We start from the raw sequence: 14922 nt of genomic DNA on the forward strand, positions 1-14922 counted from the left end.
GTAAGAGAAAATAAACAAATAAATGCTGGTCGTTCTCAGTAGACTCAATAACTGGGCTAGTTCTTGGAACCTGGAATTCATGGGCCAGTTCATGTCGATCGCAATAGGGTTTGCGCACATACACCAGGAGGCACCAAGACCTTCCCATAGCAGGGCAGATACATCTACAGATTTTATTAAAGTGATTTCTCTCTGGCTGTCTCCAAGTCACGGTGCAAAGCCGTGATCTTCCCGCCGCAGTAAACCCGTATCTTCAAGTTCTGCTGGCCTACGGCGATGTTGAAAACTTCAGACTTTCAAAGAATTCGGATTGATTGCTGGTGAATGAAATTCCGCTATTCAGAGTTTGTTTGTTTCAAACGTTTATTTCCACATTGGTTTCTGTTGGTGCGATGGAGAGGGTTTAGGAAAGGAGAAGGACAAGGGGATAGCACGGGGTGATACCGCGATCCAGGGATGATGCTGAGCGGTCCGTCGAGATGGAGGATGAAGGCGACGAATGCACGCGGTGTCTTCTTCACTTCACGGTCGAAAATTGTTTGCGGCACTGTCCAGCATGAGCCATCGCAAACAGCTTTACACGAATTCTTGGCACCAGTCGTGTAAGCACTGGTAGCAGTCGTTCGCCTGCTTGTTATTGGCGCCACTAGCCACCTTCAACCATTCAACAAAACGCGTCCTGTCTTTTCCTAAACTCAAGTACATCCCAAGGACGGCGGAGGCCTGAAAAAAAAAATGAGTTACACAAATTACTTTAACGCTTTGCGCAGCATTGGGCTAGCGGCGGGGGTTGGCACATGCTGAAGCAGAACGACCAGCTAGCCACGTACTAGTTGTATAATATAGAAGCACCAGTTACTAGCTCAATAGCACATGTAACTACGAAGTGGCTGTACAACATAGTACAACACTACGGGGCAGTCATAAGTATTAGGGCCGTAAAACTGACCGCAATACATATTAACACAAACTGGCCACTTCCTAACAGCGACAACCCAGACTGCTGGCAAAATTATTGGTATCTTTTTTAAAGCGAAGCTTTCAATGTCTCATTGATGACATAGTTCGTTGCCCAAAACCCAGTGCAGGGAAGCCAGCTTTACATAGTGGGAAGGGACATTACGATGGGTCTCCACAAAGGGACGTAAAGCGTCCCAAAAGAAAAAAAAAACGCTTCATGAGGTCGGAATCGAACATGGCTCCCTTGCCTTATGGAGCCGACGTCTATCCGATGCGCCATTCGAACTTTTTTTCCTCTTTACTGCATGAATAATTTAGGCATACTGAACGACTAAAAGACAATACAAAAGTTAGCAGGCGTCAGTGGAGAAGCACAAAGTCCAACTGCGTTTTGCGTCATTTAAAAGTCAGGCAAGCACATACACGCATACAAAAGATTCAACCAGAGCGGTGGATCATTCTGCGCCGCATAAACACTCCTCGCCAATGCAGCCAGCTCACGAAAAATGAACCTATTTGACCAAATGTCGGTCAGTCATGCAACACTATCACAATCTATACAAACCCAGCCCTACAAATACGCCATAAAGTACCCGATTAACATCATGAAAATGCAGGAACCAAATGGTGTAAGGAGTAATTTCAATGTCCTTCTCGCGAGTTCGCTGCAGAAAAACACAGCGTCCCGGCACAGCACAAAACAATGATCAATTGTCTCTGGTTGATTGCATAGGCGACAATTGTCCGACCAAGGAATAGACATTCCCTTTTCGCGCAGCCATGTCTTAACTGGGAGTGTGGAAGAATCGGACACGATCGAGGCAGTTCGGATTTTGGACTTTGGCTTTGACTCAAACTGCGTTTAAACCATTTTTCGCTTAGGAAATGGGCTCCGAATTTTCATGTTTCAACTGCACCCCTCTAACTACCCGGCATCGGATGCAGATAGTGCGCAGTATAGGCGACGGCAGTGCACGAGGCCTTAATTACGTGCAGTGCGGCACTCTCCGAGAACTTCAGCTCAACAAGCGTAAGTCACCTCGCCGGTGACGATGTGAAGCGCAGGGTGACGATGTTAACCCCATGTAGCAAGCCGTTATTAGCCGAGCAAGCCGGCATTCCACCAGCAGTGCGCAACCGCAGCGCATACCCGCCTACTGATTTTTCTTTTCTTGCGTCTCCTTATCCACTGCCACGTGGCGGAGATGCGCCAAAAAGCGATTAAAACTATCACTCACTAAATAAACGTCTATGTATTACAAGGTTTCTGCATCTAGTCAAAAGTATGACGAAAGTTCGTCAGGTCAAAGGAAAAGCCATGCCGTCACTTACCAAGTCAAAAAGTGCAAAGGCGTTTCGGATCTGCTTCTTCGTCATTCTAAGGTTAACTGATCGGCTAGAATGAAAAGTAAACTGAGGATCTCTGAGAATTTTACTCAAACTTTGTACTAAATAATAAATACCGCATCTAACTCGTGCTCCGGAGCTATAGTCAAGCAAAGGTAGGTCCTATCTAGTGGAACCTTTTGTTTCTGTTGCCGTTGGATTTCTTAAATGCCGCCAGGAGCTATAGTAGCGCGGGCAACAGTAGGCGGCGGTTTTCTGCAGTTGGTGTAGTATTTTATTTGCCATCACAAAAACCAAGCATCCATGAATTTTTTAGCAGAGGAACGCATGTATTGATTTTCTGCCTTATATTTGCATAATGACTTGTTCTTGTTCAACAATGTGGAGAAGTTTGAACATTGACACCGGATTTAGACGTTTAGATTTGGCTGTGGGTACTTAAGACTTGCGAAGGTTCTGTTTTACTCTAGCCGGGTGGCTGCATCGAGTCACAGACAGACAGAGAGACAGACAGACAGACAGACCGACAGACAGACAGACAGACAGACAGACAGACAGACAGACAGACAGACAGACAGACAGACAGACAGACAGACAGACAGACAGACAGACAAAAACTTCTGCGATTAAGTAGCCCAAGAAAGACTACAGTCTTTGAAAAAACAGGCACAGGGGCGACAAAGCATTCGTTACCTTAGCATAGCCTTTCGCCTCTAATCGCTGGCCAAGGACTGGACCAATACCGGCGAGCTCTGTGACTGCCTTGTTCCCCATCGGCTCCGAGACGAAGTTGCGGTGCTTCTGCGACGTCGTCGACATGGCTGTTCTCGCCGCAAGAAAGAGGGCCGTGAAGGTTAATTATGGCTCGAATTACAGCAAAGAGGGTGACCAGCCCAACGTCAATGACCCCACAGAGTACCAGCCTTGCTCTTGTAATACCCGTACGTATAAATATGGTTTCGACTGCATACAATAATAGCCAACGTGAACTTCAATTCGCCCTCAAACTCCGAACGCAAGTACAAATAGCTAGGTGATTATGTTTCAAAGCAAAAGCTTTCTACCTCTACCAGCCAACAATACTTTCTTAGCGTGCGGGACAAGAAACTCCCAACGTGGATGAGGAGGGGAGGCCAGTTTTCACTGCCGGAGCACAGTGTAGATGGCGCGGCGATAGAGCGATATTATCTGGCGTTTCCCCGCGCGCAGCTGGTTGTTCGCGCCGGCGGGCGCGTTGAAGAGACGGCTTTGTTGTCTGCTTTAGCGACGATTGTTTTTGGCTTGTTCTGGCGTGCTTCGCTTTCATTGCGCGCTTCCTCCGCACGGCGTGATTAACTTGTTCGACAGCGCCTCCTGCGTAACCCCGACCCGACGGAATTAAGGGGTCGTACGGCAAAGATAGAATTAAGGATTAGTTTGCAGGGTGGGAAAACATAAAGTAGAAACCACATACAGATATCAGGATGCTAAAGAAACGCTACCTTTTGTGCAGTGGTGGCCACGAATGGGACTCCGTTTTCTAAATTGGTGAATACTAATTCGGTTGTGTTTTAACAAGTATTACAAAAGGGGAAAGGAGCAACTGCATCTGATAAAGAAGCGATAATAAAAGTCCCCCCATCTTTCTCGAAATTCTCGAACTTACTAAAGTAACTAGTTCAAATCGGTATAAATGGGAAACACTAGGCTCACTTGTCGAATTGTTTCGGTGTGTGCGCTTGTGTCGCGTGGTGGTGTAGTCCCTAGCTAGCACATTAGGATGGCTAGGTTCCGCTATCTCACCCTTCGAAAGACGCCCCTCTCTGTTTTCTCTCCGCCAACGTACGGCCGGGTTACAGCGGTGGCATCCGCAGCTCTGGCCCGGCCGTGGCCGACGCTGCTGCGTTCGGGACACCGCCCCCGCGGATTCCACGTAGCTGTGGCAGAATCTCTGGTTTCACTCTTTGTAGAGCCACGTGTGTGAATCCAAGTGACGTCGCATGGGCAATTGTTGTGGGTGTCGTTTAAAGCTTTGCTTTCCAACCACCTTCACAACGTGAATTGGAGCCAATTTTTTTTAATATATATCAACGATATTAACAGTAATATGTGTTCTACTATTCGATTATTTGCGGATGTCTGCGCTATTTATAGAGAAAATACAAACCCCCAAGATTCTTTATCCTCGCACGCAGACCTTAATCAACTGGTAAAATGGTGTAGGGATCGGCAGATGGAAATAAACGCGTCCAAAATTCACGCACGAACGTCATAACATTTACTAAAACTAGCATGTCAGAGCTCCGTCACCGTTTTCTTAATATTGCGCCTATACAAGCCGTAATTATGGTAAGATACTTGATCTCCACATAACGTCTGACCTAACCTGGAACCATCATATCGATGCAATAACAAGCAAAGCATCTAAATCACTCTCATTTATTATACGTAATCTGCAATCAGCTAACACGTCCACAGAGCTACTGACCTACCAAACACTAGTTCTAAAGAATATGCAGCAGTAATCTGGAACCCCCATCACTCGTGTCTCTAGAACAAACTTGAAGCACTCCAAAATAAACCTGCCCGATTCCTTCTCAGGAAGTTACTCACGGACATCAAGCGTAGCAGCAACGCAAAAAAAAAAAAAAATGGCAGCATCTCCACTCCGTGGATGATGGCGAGTATGCGGAGTACGGGGACTTGAAACGATATCCAGGTTGCACCCCGAGTGACATCCGATTTTTGCCCCGACCGTCATTCGATTTGAGCCGTGAGTTGCACCTTGATTATTCCCCAAATGAAACTGCAACGCACGGCTCAGATCGAATTTCGCCTGATTTTCGCTTGATGGTGGTGTGCGCACGGATGGACGCGGACGGGCATTGGGAGGTCCTGAGGTACTCCACACCGCTACAGGCGAGGGAGTAAGCCGTTTGACTCTCGGGTACTAACTCACGGTCGTAGCCCAATGGGTAAGACGACAGACACAGGCTCGAATCCTGCCGGTGCCTGTGTGATTTTTTAGACAGAAATGCACAAATTAGATAGAATGCATCGAAAGAAATGCATTGTTGACAGAAATGCATTGACAGAAATGCATTGTCCATTAGACAGAAATGCATTGTTGAGAAGACGTTAGCGTCAAACGCTGAGTTTTTTTTAGTGGCAATATAAGCAGTCTGATGTCAAAGTACGGCGTCCTCAAGGCCTGTTATTAAATACATCCATAAAAAGAAATGTGTTTCCATAAAGTGACACGCCGATCCCATTCGAAGTCAACTTCCCAGTTGTATACAAACGCACTGACGGGAGATAATTTTTCAGGGGCAATAAAAACTGTTTTACACGAAAAGATCAACGCTTTAGTGTTTTTTATTATCAGCTTTCTCTCGCACGACGAAAATTTAACACATCGAGGGGTACAGAGGGACGTACGCCGTTTTATGTGGATTCCACATACAAATGCGGTAGAACGGACAATTGGGCTAGTTAATAGCTGTTGATCTTGAGGGTGGAAGCGCTCACACAAGGACGAAAGTAGAAAAAACTGAGACGACACGGCGCTAACTCGCAACTGTTTGTTTATTGAAAAGAGACACAAATATATACTTTCAACATCTCCTGTGGTGCGTTCGTCTCGCCCAGGATAAAATCATGAACGTCACTTCATACAGGACTAATACCACCGTACACGCGACAATAGTAGTATAAGGGCATGAAAACCGCAAAACCATAACGTATCAAGAGACCACTACGATCGCAATGAGTGGCACAGATAAAAATATTCTTTGTCTGTCATAAAAATTGACGGGGCACTAACATATCTCCCTCCGGACCTTCTAATGCGAAATGCTTCTATCAGCTCTCGAGTGGTTTTATCTGGATGACATGACAAAACTGCTGTATCGCAGATGGGCGAACACCCATGCGCGGTGCAGTGTTCCCATAGTTGGGAGCCCTGCTTTGATTTTTCGCCTTTTTTGCGTTCTTGCAGACGTATGCTTAAACATCGCCCAGTTTGTCCCGCAGGAATGTGGCCACACGTCATCGGTATCAGATAAACAGCACACGTTGCCCACCGCACAAAGGGGGAAGTATGTTTCACTTGGCATGCTCGTGTTCTTCACGGCTTCTCACTGGGAGATGACATTCTGTCTATTTTGCCGCAGAACTTGGTCAGTTTGTTTGGGGCCGAGAAAACCACGTCCACGTCACACGTACCGGTTAGCAACATTTTTAGATGCAGAGCATCTCATTCACTTGCCTTGTCCCTCCGGCGTCGTCGGCGTTGTCCGCCCCTCCCCCATTCTCCTCGCCGCGCCAGCTGCGCTCTCCGCCGCTCACCCCTTCTCCTCTCCGATAGCGAACACACCCTCGCGAGGGGCATTGGATTGGATTCGATTGGATTGACTTGGATTGGATTGGATTGGCTTGGCTTGGATTGGATTTAAGTGGATTGTGTTGGATTGTGTTGCGTCATAGCCGCGGCAGACGCGCTGGGGCCGGCGCATGTGCAGTACTCTCTCTTCCGCGGTTTCCTCTCCTTCGGGCGCGCTGCGCATATAACCGGTGTGCCGTTTTCCGGCGAAGCAACATCCACGCTTGGCTCAAACACCTAGAGTCCACGCCTCTTTACAAGTACGCCAACGTCGTCATCGACTGGGTTTGGCTTACGCATTCCCCTCAACGTTATGCGCGCTATAAAACGCGGTCCATTCGCCGCTCCGCCTATGCGTCGCATCTACACAGGGGTTCCCGCGAGGGGATGTGGGAGTTTTTTAACCTGTCTTGTGCATACACTGAATGACGACAGGTTCTTAGATGCGACGCTGAGAGCATCTCTTGCCGGCGGCCCTGTCCTGCGTGCGGCGTCCGTTGTCCGCACAGCTGCGCATCTCCTGCGTGCGGCGTCCGTCGTCCGCTATGCTCGGCGCTGCGCGCGCTGTGCGCATGTGCGCTGCCCTCTGTCTCCGCTGTCCCCTCTCCTTCGGCCCTGCGCATATAACCGGTGTGCCGCGCTCCGGCGGCCTTCCCTGTCCTGCGTGCGGCGTCCGTTGTCCGCACAGCTGCGCCTCTCCTGCGTGCGGCGCCCGTTGTCCGCTGCGCTCGGCGCTGCGCATATAACCGCTGTGCCGCGCTCCGTCGGCCTTTCGGTCGACGGTCGCTCTCCGCTTGCGCTTGTACTCTGAAACCCCCTCAGCGTCGCATCACACCAGGGTTCCGGCGAGGGGAGGTGGGAGTAATTTTTTACAGTTATTTTCTTTTTTTTGTTCCCCCAATCTGATTTTGCTAGAGGAAGCTGGACTCACTCATCAGTCCACTCACTCAGACCCAAATGTACTCAAACTCAGGGATGAGTTTTAGTTTGAGTGAGCGCGAGGCTAGTGTGGCATAGTGAGTTTGAGCTTCAGTGAGTTTGAGCCCGACTGAGTTTGAGTACGCCTGAGACCGAGTGAGTTCTGAGCACATTTTGAGTTTGAGTACATTTTGAGTTTTCAGTACATTTTGAGTGCTGGGTACATTTTGAGTTCTGAGTACATTTTGAGTTTGTACAGTTTGAGTTCTGAGTACATTTTGAGTTCATTTTGAGTTCTGAGTACATTTTGAGTACATTCTGAGTTTTGAGTACATTTTTAGTTCTGAGTACATTTTAAGTTTTGGGTACACTTTGAGTTTCAGTCCATTTTGAGTTCTGAGTGCATATGAGTTTTGAGTCCATTTTGAGTTGTGATCGAGTGCAGATGAGTTGCTATAGGAGGCAGCTATTGTTGGCTGTTAAGTTTCATGTGTCGCTATCGGCTCGCAATTCAGGTTACCTACGGGTACGGCAGCCTTCGCGATGCGCATGATCAGTTGGTGGGGAGGGGGGAGGGTGTGTTTCCGCGGTTGGGCGTGTGAATGATAATCGACTGGTGAGGTCATAAAAAGATTATCTCACCTTTTCCTTTTGATAGACCCTCTAAGAAGGTGAGAGAGGGTGGCGGGAAAGCACACGGTGGCGCTTGCTTGCTGGTTGTTCGCCTGCTTCTGTTAACCGTTTGATCTGTTAGGGTCAAAAAGGAAGAGGTGAGCGCCAGGTGTGAGCGCCAGGTGAGCGTGAGGTGAAGAGGTGAGCGCCAGAAGGAACAGCGGCTGTCCCCTCTACTGTTTCAAATGAGTTGTCAACTGAATCGACTGGGCGACGCCCGTTTAGATAGAATAATGACCGCATTATGAGATAGATCGCGTGAAAATTCAAACTGATGTCGCTAAGGCGTGTAAAGTATCAAGTTAAGGGTCCCGATTAATGGAATCACGCGAGGTAAATTAAAAAATGCTTCCTGTGTGTAGTCATCAGGCAGTCTTAATAAGTCATAGATTGATTTAAAATTCAAAACGATCTCGCGGGGGCGTGTGGGGAATCATACTCAAGGTCTAGATGAGGGGAATCACGTGGGACAAAAATGCGTTATGGTTATATCATGACCTATTCTTGGCTAGTCATAAATTGGGTTAAAATTCAAATTCATAGCGCTAGGGCGCGTGGCGTATAAATTAAAGGTCTTGATGAGGGGAATCACGTGGGACAAACGCAGGAATTCTTCCTCATTATTATCATATGACATAGTCTTACATTATATCCGTTTGCCTGTATACGGAGACCTAGAATCTTGATGCAGTCAACTATTGGGATGGGTTGCCCGTTAGAGGTAGTTATTTGGATGAGGAGGAGTGGGGAAGGTGGCTGTTTTCCTGGTTTTTTAGGTCTGTATAGAAGAATCTCTGATTTTGTTGGGGAGCAGGACAGACCACGAGAGGCACCATACGCTTCGACGACATCAGTTACCGTTTGGAGGGTATCTTGGATGTGACTATCAGATCCTCTAGTAACCCACAACGTGATGTCGTCGGCGTATATGCTGTGGTGTAGGTCGGGGATGGCATCGAGGAGCGGGGGTAGACATCGTAGGGCAATATTAAAAAGAAAGGGGGAAAGAATCGATCCTTGGGGGGAACCTTTGCCCCCGAGGGGGATCAGGGGTGTAGTCAATTGTCCAAGGGTGAGTGTGGCTGTTCGACCCGTGAGGAAATTAAAAATGTAGTTGTATGCTCGCGCACCGACTCCAGCCGCGGCTACTCCTTCCAGGATTGCCGAGTGCTAACTGAGTCGAACGCTCGCGTTAAATCGAGGCCCAAGATCGCCTTGGTGTTATGTGTGGAACTGAATCGAGCATCTACTATGTGGTGTTTTAGTTGTAGCATGACGTCCTGAGTAGGAATGGAAAGGAACGTTTCATTTCCAAAATCTGGTGTGTGCATAGCGTGTAAAGTTGCCCCTCTTCTTAGCAACATATTTCTAGAAAAAATTGACAGACTTATTGAGAAAAACTTGGGAGAGGTGGCCAGTAAGATCGCCAGATACGTAGACGATTTTCTAGTATTTGTAAAGCCTGATAGCCTCGACCAAAAGGTGACTCAGGTTTTGAACCCTTTTAAGCGGTATGGTTGTGGTCTGGGCTTTACAGTTGAGTTGCCAAAGGAACATGAATTACAGTTTTTGGGTCTGAGGCTGTATAGAGAAGAAAAACATATATGCTGGTTCTACTTCCCGCGTTCAAAGAAGCCCATAGTAGACATCAATTCCGGGCACTCAAAGATCGTAAAAATGGGGATCGGTGTTTCGTGTCTGCGAGCATCCCTCAAAAAATCGTGCACCGAAAAAATATCCAGTAGTTTCACAAGCCAGCTAGAAATACTAAACAGGGCTGGTATTTCGCAATCTGTCATTCGCAAGACAATCCTTAAGTTAATAAAAGGCGCGAAATCCATACTTCGGCAAAGCTGGCGCGGCTCACTCAAACTCATTCACAAATTTATTTTCGAATCACCACTCATTAAAACTCAGACTCATTGCTGAGCAGCACATCTGCGCTCACTTAAACTCAAACTCACAGTGAGCAAAAAACTCAGAACTCACTCGGTCTCAAAACTCCAAATGCACTCAGCACTCAAAATGTACTAAAACTCAAAATGTACTCAGAACTCAAAATGTACTCAAAACTCAAGATGTACTCACAACTCGAAATGTACTCAAACTCAAAATGTACTCAGAATTGAAAATGTACTCAAACACAAAATGTACTCACAACTCAAAATGTACTCAAATTCAAAATGTACTCAAAACTCAAAATGTACTCAAAACTCAAAATGAACTCAGAACTCAAAATGTACTGCAAACTCAAAATGAACTCAGAACTCAAAAATGGACTGAACTCTCAAAATGAATTCAGAACTCAAATAGACTCATGACTCTCTCGTACTAGGAATTTTCTCGGGCTCAGCTGGACTTAGATTTCATTAACATTCAGAGTTTTAAAATTCACGCGTGGTAAAAATAATACGGGTGCAAATTCGTGAGCTCAAACTCTTGCATTCGGTGCGACATGATACCGTATATCCTGTGAGGTCGGAAACAATTTTCGTTGCAGATATTATACAGCTATACCAGTAGTTTCACTATCCAGTAGTTTCACAAGCTAGCTAGAAGGACCAAATAGAGCTGGTTTTTCGCAATCTGTCATTCGCCATATAATAGAAGGCGCGGAAAGTTAATAAAAGGCGCGATATCAGATTGGGGAAACGAGAAAAATAAAATAAGTCTAAAAAACCTGTCGTCAGTCCGTATATGCACAAGGCGTCGCACGGGTTAAAAAATGTTGCTAACCGGTGTGACGTGGACGTGGTTTTCTCAGCCCCAAACAAACTGACCAAGTTATGCGGCAAAATAGGAGAGATTGTTATCTCCCAGTGAGAAGCCGTCAAGAAGACGAGCATGCAAATTGATACATACTTCCGCCTTTGTGCGGTGTGCAACCTGTGTTGTTTATCTGATACCGATGACGTGTGGCCACATTTATGCAGGACAAGCTGGGCGATGTTTAAGCATACGTCTGCACGAACGTAAAAAAGGTGAAAAAGCAAAGCAGGGCTCCCAACTATGGGAACACTGCACCACGCATGGGTGTTCGCCCATCTTCAGCGATACCGCAGTTTTGTCACGGCATCCAGATAAAACCACTCGAGAACTGATAGAAGCATTTCACATTAAAAAGTCTGGAGATAGATACGTTAGTGCCCTGTCAATTATTATAACAGTGAAAGAATAATTTTAGCTGTGCCACGTACTCATTGCGATCGTAGCGGTGTCTTGATATGTTATGGTTTTGAGGTTTTCATGCCCTTATACTACGATTGTCGCATGTACACCAATATTAATTCCCTGTAAAAATTGGCTTTCACGATTTTATCTTGGGCGAGACGCATGCACCACGTGAGATGTTGAAAGTACATATTTGTGTTTCTTTTCAATAAACAAACAGTTGCGAGTAAGCGCCGTGTAGTTTGTTTTTTCTTCTTTCGTTCCTGTTGTGTGAGCGCTTCCACCTTTAAGACCACATACAAATGCTGAAGCATTTAACGAATCATCGCTTCGTGTCCACTCTTCTTGACGAGTGACTGTACTTAACAAAAAATACAAATTAAGTGCGAATGTTTCACGGTCGAAGAGGAGGAAGTGCACATGTACTTACTGCCGCTCTTGTACGAAGAACAATGTTCTGAGGAGGTTCTTCGATGAATAGGCGGGCTGTACCTTATGCGGCGAACGTTCGAGGCGCCTGCCTTCCGTGGCGACTGGGAGTGAGCGATTACTCGACGTTCTGCCGGCGCGCAACGTCTCTCGCCTGTCGCGGCGGCGAAGGTTATGGTATGCCAGCAGCTAAGGTGGCGACTCCAAACGACACTTCGACCTTATCAGACATTTCACCATACGTTGCCCTCCCCTGCCCTTCTCCTCTTCGTTCAGTTCTCTCTCCTAAAGCAAAACTCCCTCCCGGCATTTCCAACTAAATTTTAGCCCACTCCGGTGTTAGTTTTCGTCTTTCGATGTAGAAGAAAAATCCATTTCAACATTGCAATCGTTTGGGAGGCTTTCTAAGTGTTTCCGTTTCGTCCGCTTAGTTAGGAGAGTTTGGAACACCGTTGAGAGAGGTCTGAAGAGGAGAAGAGGAGCCATGGCGGATCATTGTCTACGATGAGAGTTTGGAGAATCTTTTATCGCGCCGCGTGCCAGTATTATGCGAGACTCTTCTCGCTTAGTGAGACTCCGACCCCCACAGCGGGGAATCCCCGCGAACGACGGGGAATCCCCACGTTCACCCGTCCCCTCCAGCTGCGCGCTGTTACTTTTTTTAATGCGTAGCGTTCTTTGGCGAGTTTCCCCCCAGCCGGGGCCCTGTAACGGACTGGATTTCCAGGAAACTGCAGATTTTGCGCATGTCATGTTGCCGTAAATGGATAGGTAATTCGTCGTACTGAATTTTGAAACACTAAAAAATAAGAAAAAAAATTTGTAAAAGGTCTGGCAACATCAAACGTATGCATCTTATACATCTCCCCCAAAATCGAAGAATAAAAGAAAAAAGCCCACAAAAGAACGTTCGAAATACGAATAAAAAATGGCGAATACGAGCGAACAGTGAAACGCCCTGAATTTCCACAAATGCCGATTTGGCGGAAGTTATACTATATTCGTCGTTATAATAGCGCGAACGGAAATTACTGGTCTGACAAAATTTTGGAAAACCAAAAAATAAGAAAAAAATCGAATAAATAGAAGTTTGAGGAAAATGATCTGAAAAAATCAAAAATATCCATCTTATACTGTTTCAAAAAGAACACGAAGACAAAACAAAAAAAGTTTGAAAAGAAAGGTTAGAAATACCAATAAAAGTAGCGTAAACAGACCAACTGTGCAGGTACGCCTTGCATCTCGCTCGGTATATAGTACTTGCGTAGGCTTTGGTTTGACGCACAGATTTGACAGTAGGCTATGTCAGAGTCCTTCAAAGCTTTTCTGGACACGAAACTCCGGCTGAAGTTTCATTCAGGGACAAAAGATGCCGCTAGGATCGCCCCTGTTAACGTGAAGGCTTCGCCGGCGGTCGACGACGCTTGCTGGCCGGATGTTTCTCCATCGGCAACGCGCCTACCTTCATCTGCTCTTCATTTCCACCTGTAAAAACACGAGCGAAGTTTTTGAGTCAGTGAGTTGTTGTTTTTGAGTCAGTTGCTGTCGCGTAGCTCAGCTGTGAAATTGAGGCAAGACCACGGGTGTTACTGAGGCGCATATGTCGCAGTGTTCATTCGTTGTGGCAAGCACCACTGCAATCTCGCTTTGAAAAGGCGGACATCTGGCGTTTTCAATTTTTGACTAGCCTCTGCAGCCGCCTGCATAATTTGGGTGGTGAACTAGCGCCAGAATTAAATCTGTATTCAGCCCTCGGCGCGACTTGCTGCGCTGAGCAAATAGGTGTGCAAACGTACACCACGTTGGGTTAGCGTTGTGTTTGCGCTATTTTATAGCGCGCTAATAATGTAAAAAAAATAATCGAGGTTCGGAAAGTGAGCGTGGACAGCAGGGAAAAAAACGCTCACGAAATGGAAGCGCGGAGGGGCCAGAGTAGAAGTAAATGCTACAGCCTTGAGCTACCTTCTCGGCTGTTCTCATAGGCATTTGATGTCAACAGATAAAAACTCGCCCACTCAGTGCCTGTCACATCGCTCCCACCCAAACGGCAAGTTAAAAAACATTTATTGATTGATTATGAGGTTTAACGTGCCGACGCTACACAGGCAATGGGGCACGCGCCATAGTGTAGCGCTCCGGATTAATTTTAACCACTGAGGTATCTTTAACTTGCGCCGAAATCTCGAGCACACAAGCGTTTTCTCTTTTCGCCTTCATCAGAAAAGCGGCCGGGAACCCGCGTCCTTGGGCTTATCAGCACAACGCCTTAGCCCCTGGGCAAGCGCGGCGGGCAAGTGAAAAAAATATATGCAGGCAAAGATGGCCATGCTCCGCTTTCCAAATTCAAAATATCTGGTTTGATAACCAAAAGCACAGTAGCTGCAGTGCGATCTTTGTGCGGCGACGAAACGCGACGACGTTTTGCAGACGGATTTTCTCGTTGTGAGCGCGACCGTGGCTTGGGCTTCGTAAGATACGCCGGCAGGTTTTCAAATATCCGGGGCGACGCGGAGCTTGAGCTTCTCGCGCTGCAGAAGCACAGGTTGTCCACTTATTTTAAACTCATCGGTTCGAATAATGTCCGTGGGGTCGAAATGTTTCTCGAACACACGAACGGCCTTCGACTCGAAGCTGAAAGCGTCCGTCTCCTGTCGTGGAATGGCTCGCTTCCACATGTCGCGTTGTTCGCGGTCGCTTGGGAGGCAGAACAACGAAGCATTTTCCGTTGTACTCCGATAGCCAGAGCGGCACCCAGGTACACAGCACGTCACAGGCATGGTAGTTCACATAGTTTGCCCTTCGTGATGAGTTTAGAAAGCTATATCACACAACAAACACCCGCAAGCTCGCGCTCCAACGCACTGCAAATGCGGCCGCCGCCATCCAAGCCGCCTTCACCAGACTCGTTGCGTTACGGCGCGGGACCTTTGGTCCCCATATGAAGCTCTCCCATAGCGTTACGGAGAAGTTTCGTGACCAGAAAAGTATTGAAGCACTCTGGCTATGTCCATCACCCGTTGAATTGTTAGAAGAGAGCCAGCGTCTTGTAGCAGAACGGTCGGGTT

General features: G+C 47.0%; 1 protein-coding gene across 3 annotated transcripts; it reads right to left on the reverse strand.

Moving 5' to 3' along the window:
* Window positions 1-345: 345 nt before the first annotated feature.
* LOC144149625 (barrier-to-autointegration factor-like) lies at window positions 346-12131 on the reverse strand. 3 transcript variants are annotated; one of them, XM_077681272.1, is made up of 4 exons: window positions 11859-12131; window positions 8228-8332; window positions 3001-3128; window positions 346-723 (listed from the first exon to the last, which is right to left on the reverse strand). In XM_077681272.1, the coding sequence occupies exons 3-4, from the start codon at window positions 3124-3126 to the stop codon at window positions 577-579; spliced, it is 273 nt and encodes a 90-aa protein (XP_077537398.1). In that variant the 5' UTR covers window positions 3127-3128; window positions 8228-8332; window positions 11859-12131; the 3' UTR covers window positions 346-576. The 3 variants fall into 3 exon arrangements, with proteins under 3 accessions (XP_077537398.1, XP_077537399.1, XP_077537397.1); XM_077681273.1 differs by lacking the exon at window positions 8228-8332 and having other exon boundaries at window positions 11859-12128; XM_077681271.1 differs by lacking the exon at window positions 8228-8332 and having other exon boundaries at window positions 3001-3137; window positions 11859-12123.
* Between the last annotated feature and the right edge of the window lie 2791 nt (window positions 12132-14922).

The sequence above is a fragment of the Haemaphysalis longicornis genome, unplaced genomic scaffold (genome assembly GCF_048455015.1).
Source record: "Haemaphysalis longicornis isolate Haplotype H1 unplaced genomic scaffold, Haemaphysalis longicornis Haplotype H1 scaffold_8, whole genome shotgun sequence".
Taxonomy (NCBI): Eukaryota; Metazoa; Arthropoda; class Arachnida; order Ixodida; family Ixodidae; genus Haemaphysalis; species Haemaphysalis longicornis.

Coding starts and splice junctions, on each gene's coding strand:
- LOC144149625 (XM_077681272.1), bottom strand. CDS start 3,126: ATGTCGACGACGTCGCAGAAGCACCGCAACTTCGTCTCGGAGCCGATG. Junction 724..3,000: donor AGGCGAAAGGCTATGCTAAG/GTAACGAATGCT, acceptor TTTTTTTTTCAG/GCCTCCGCCGTCCTTGGGAT.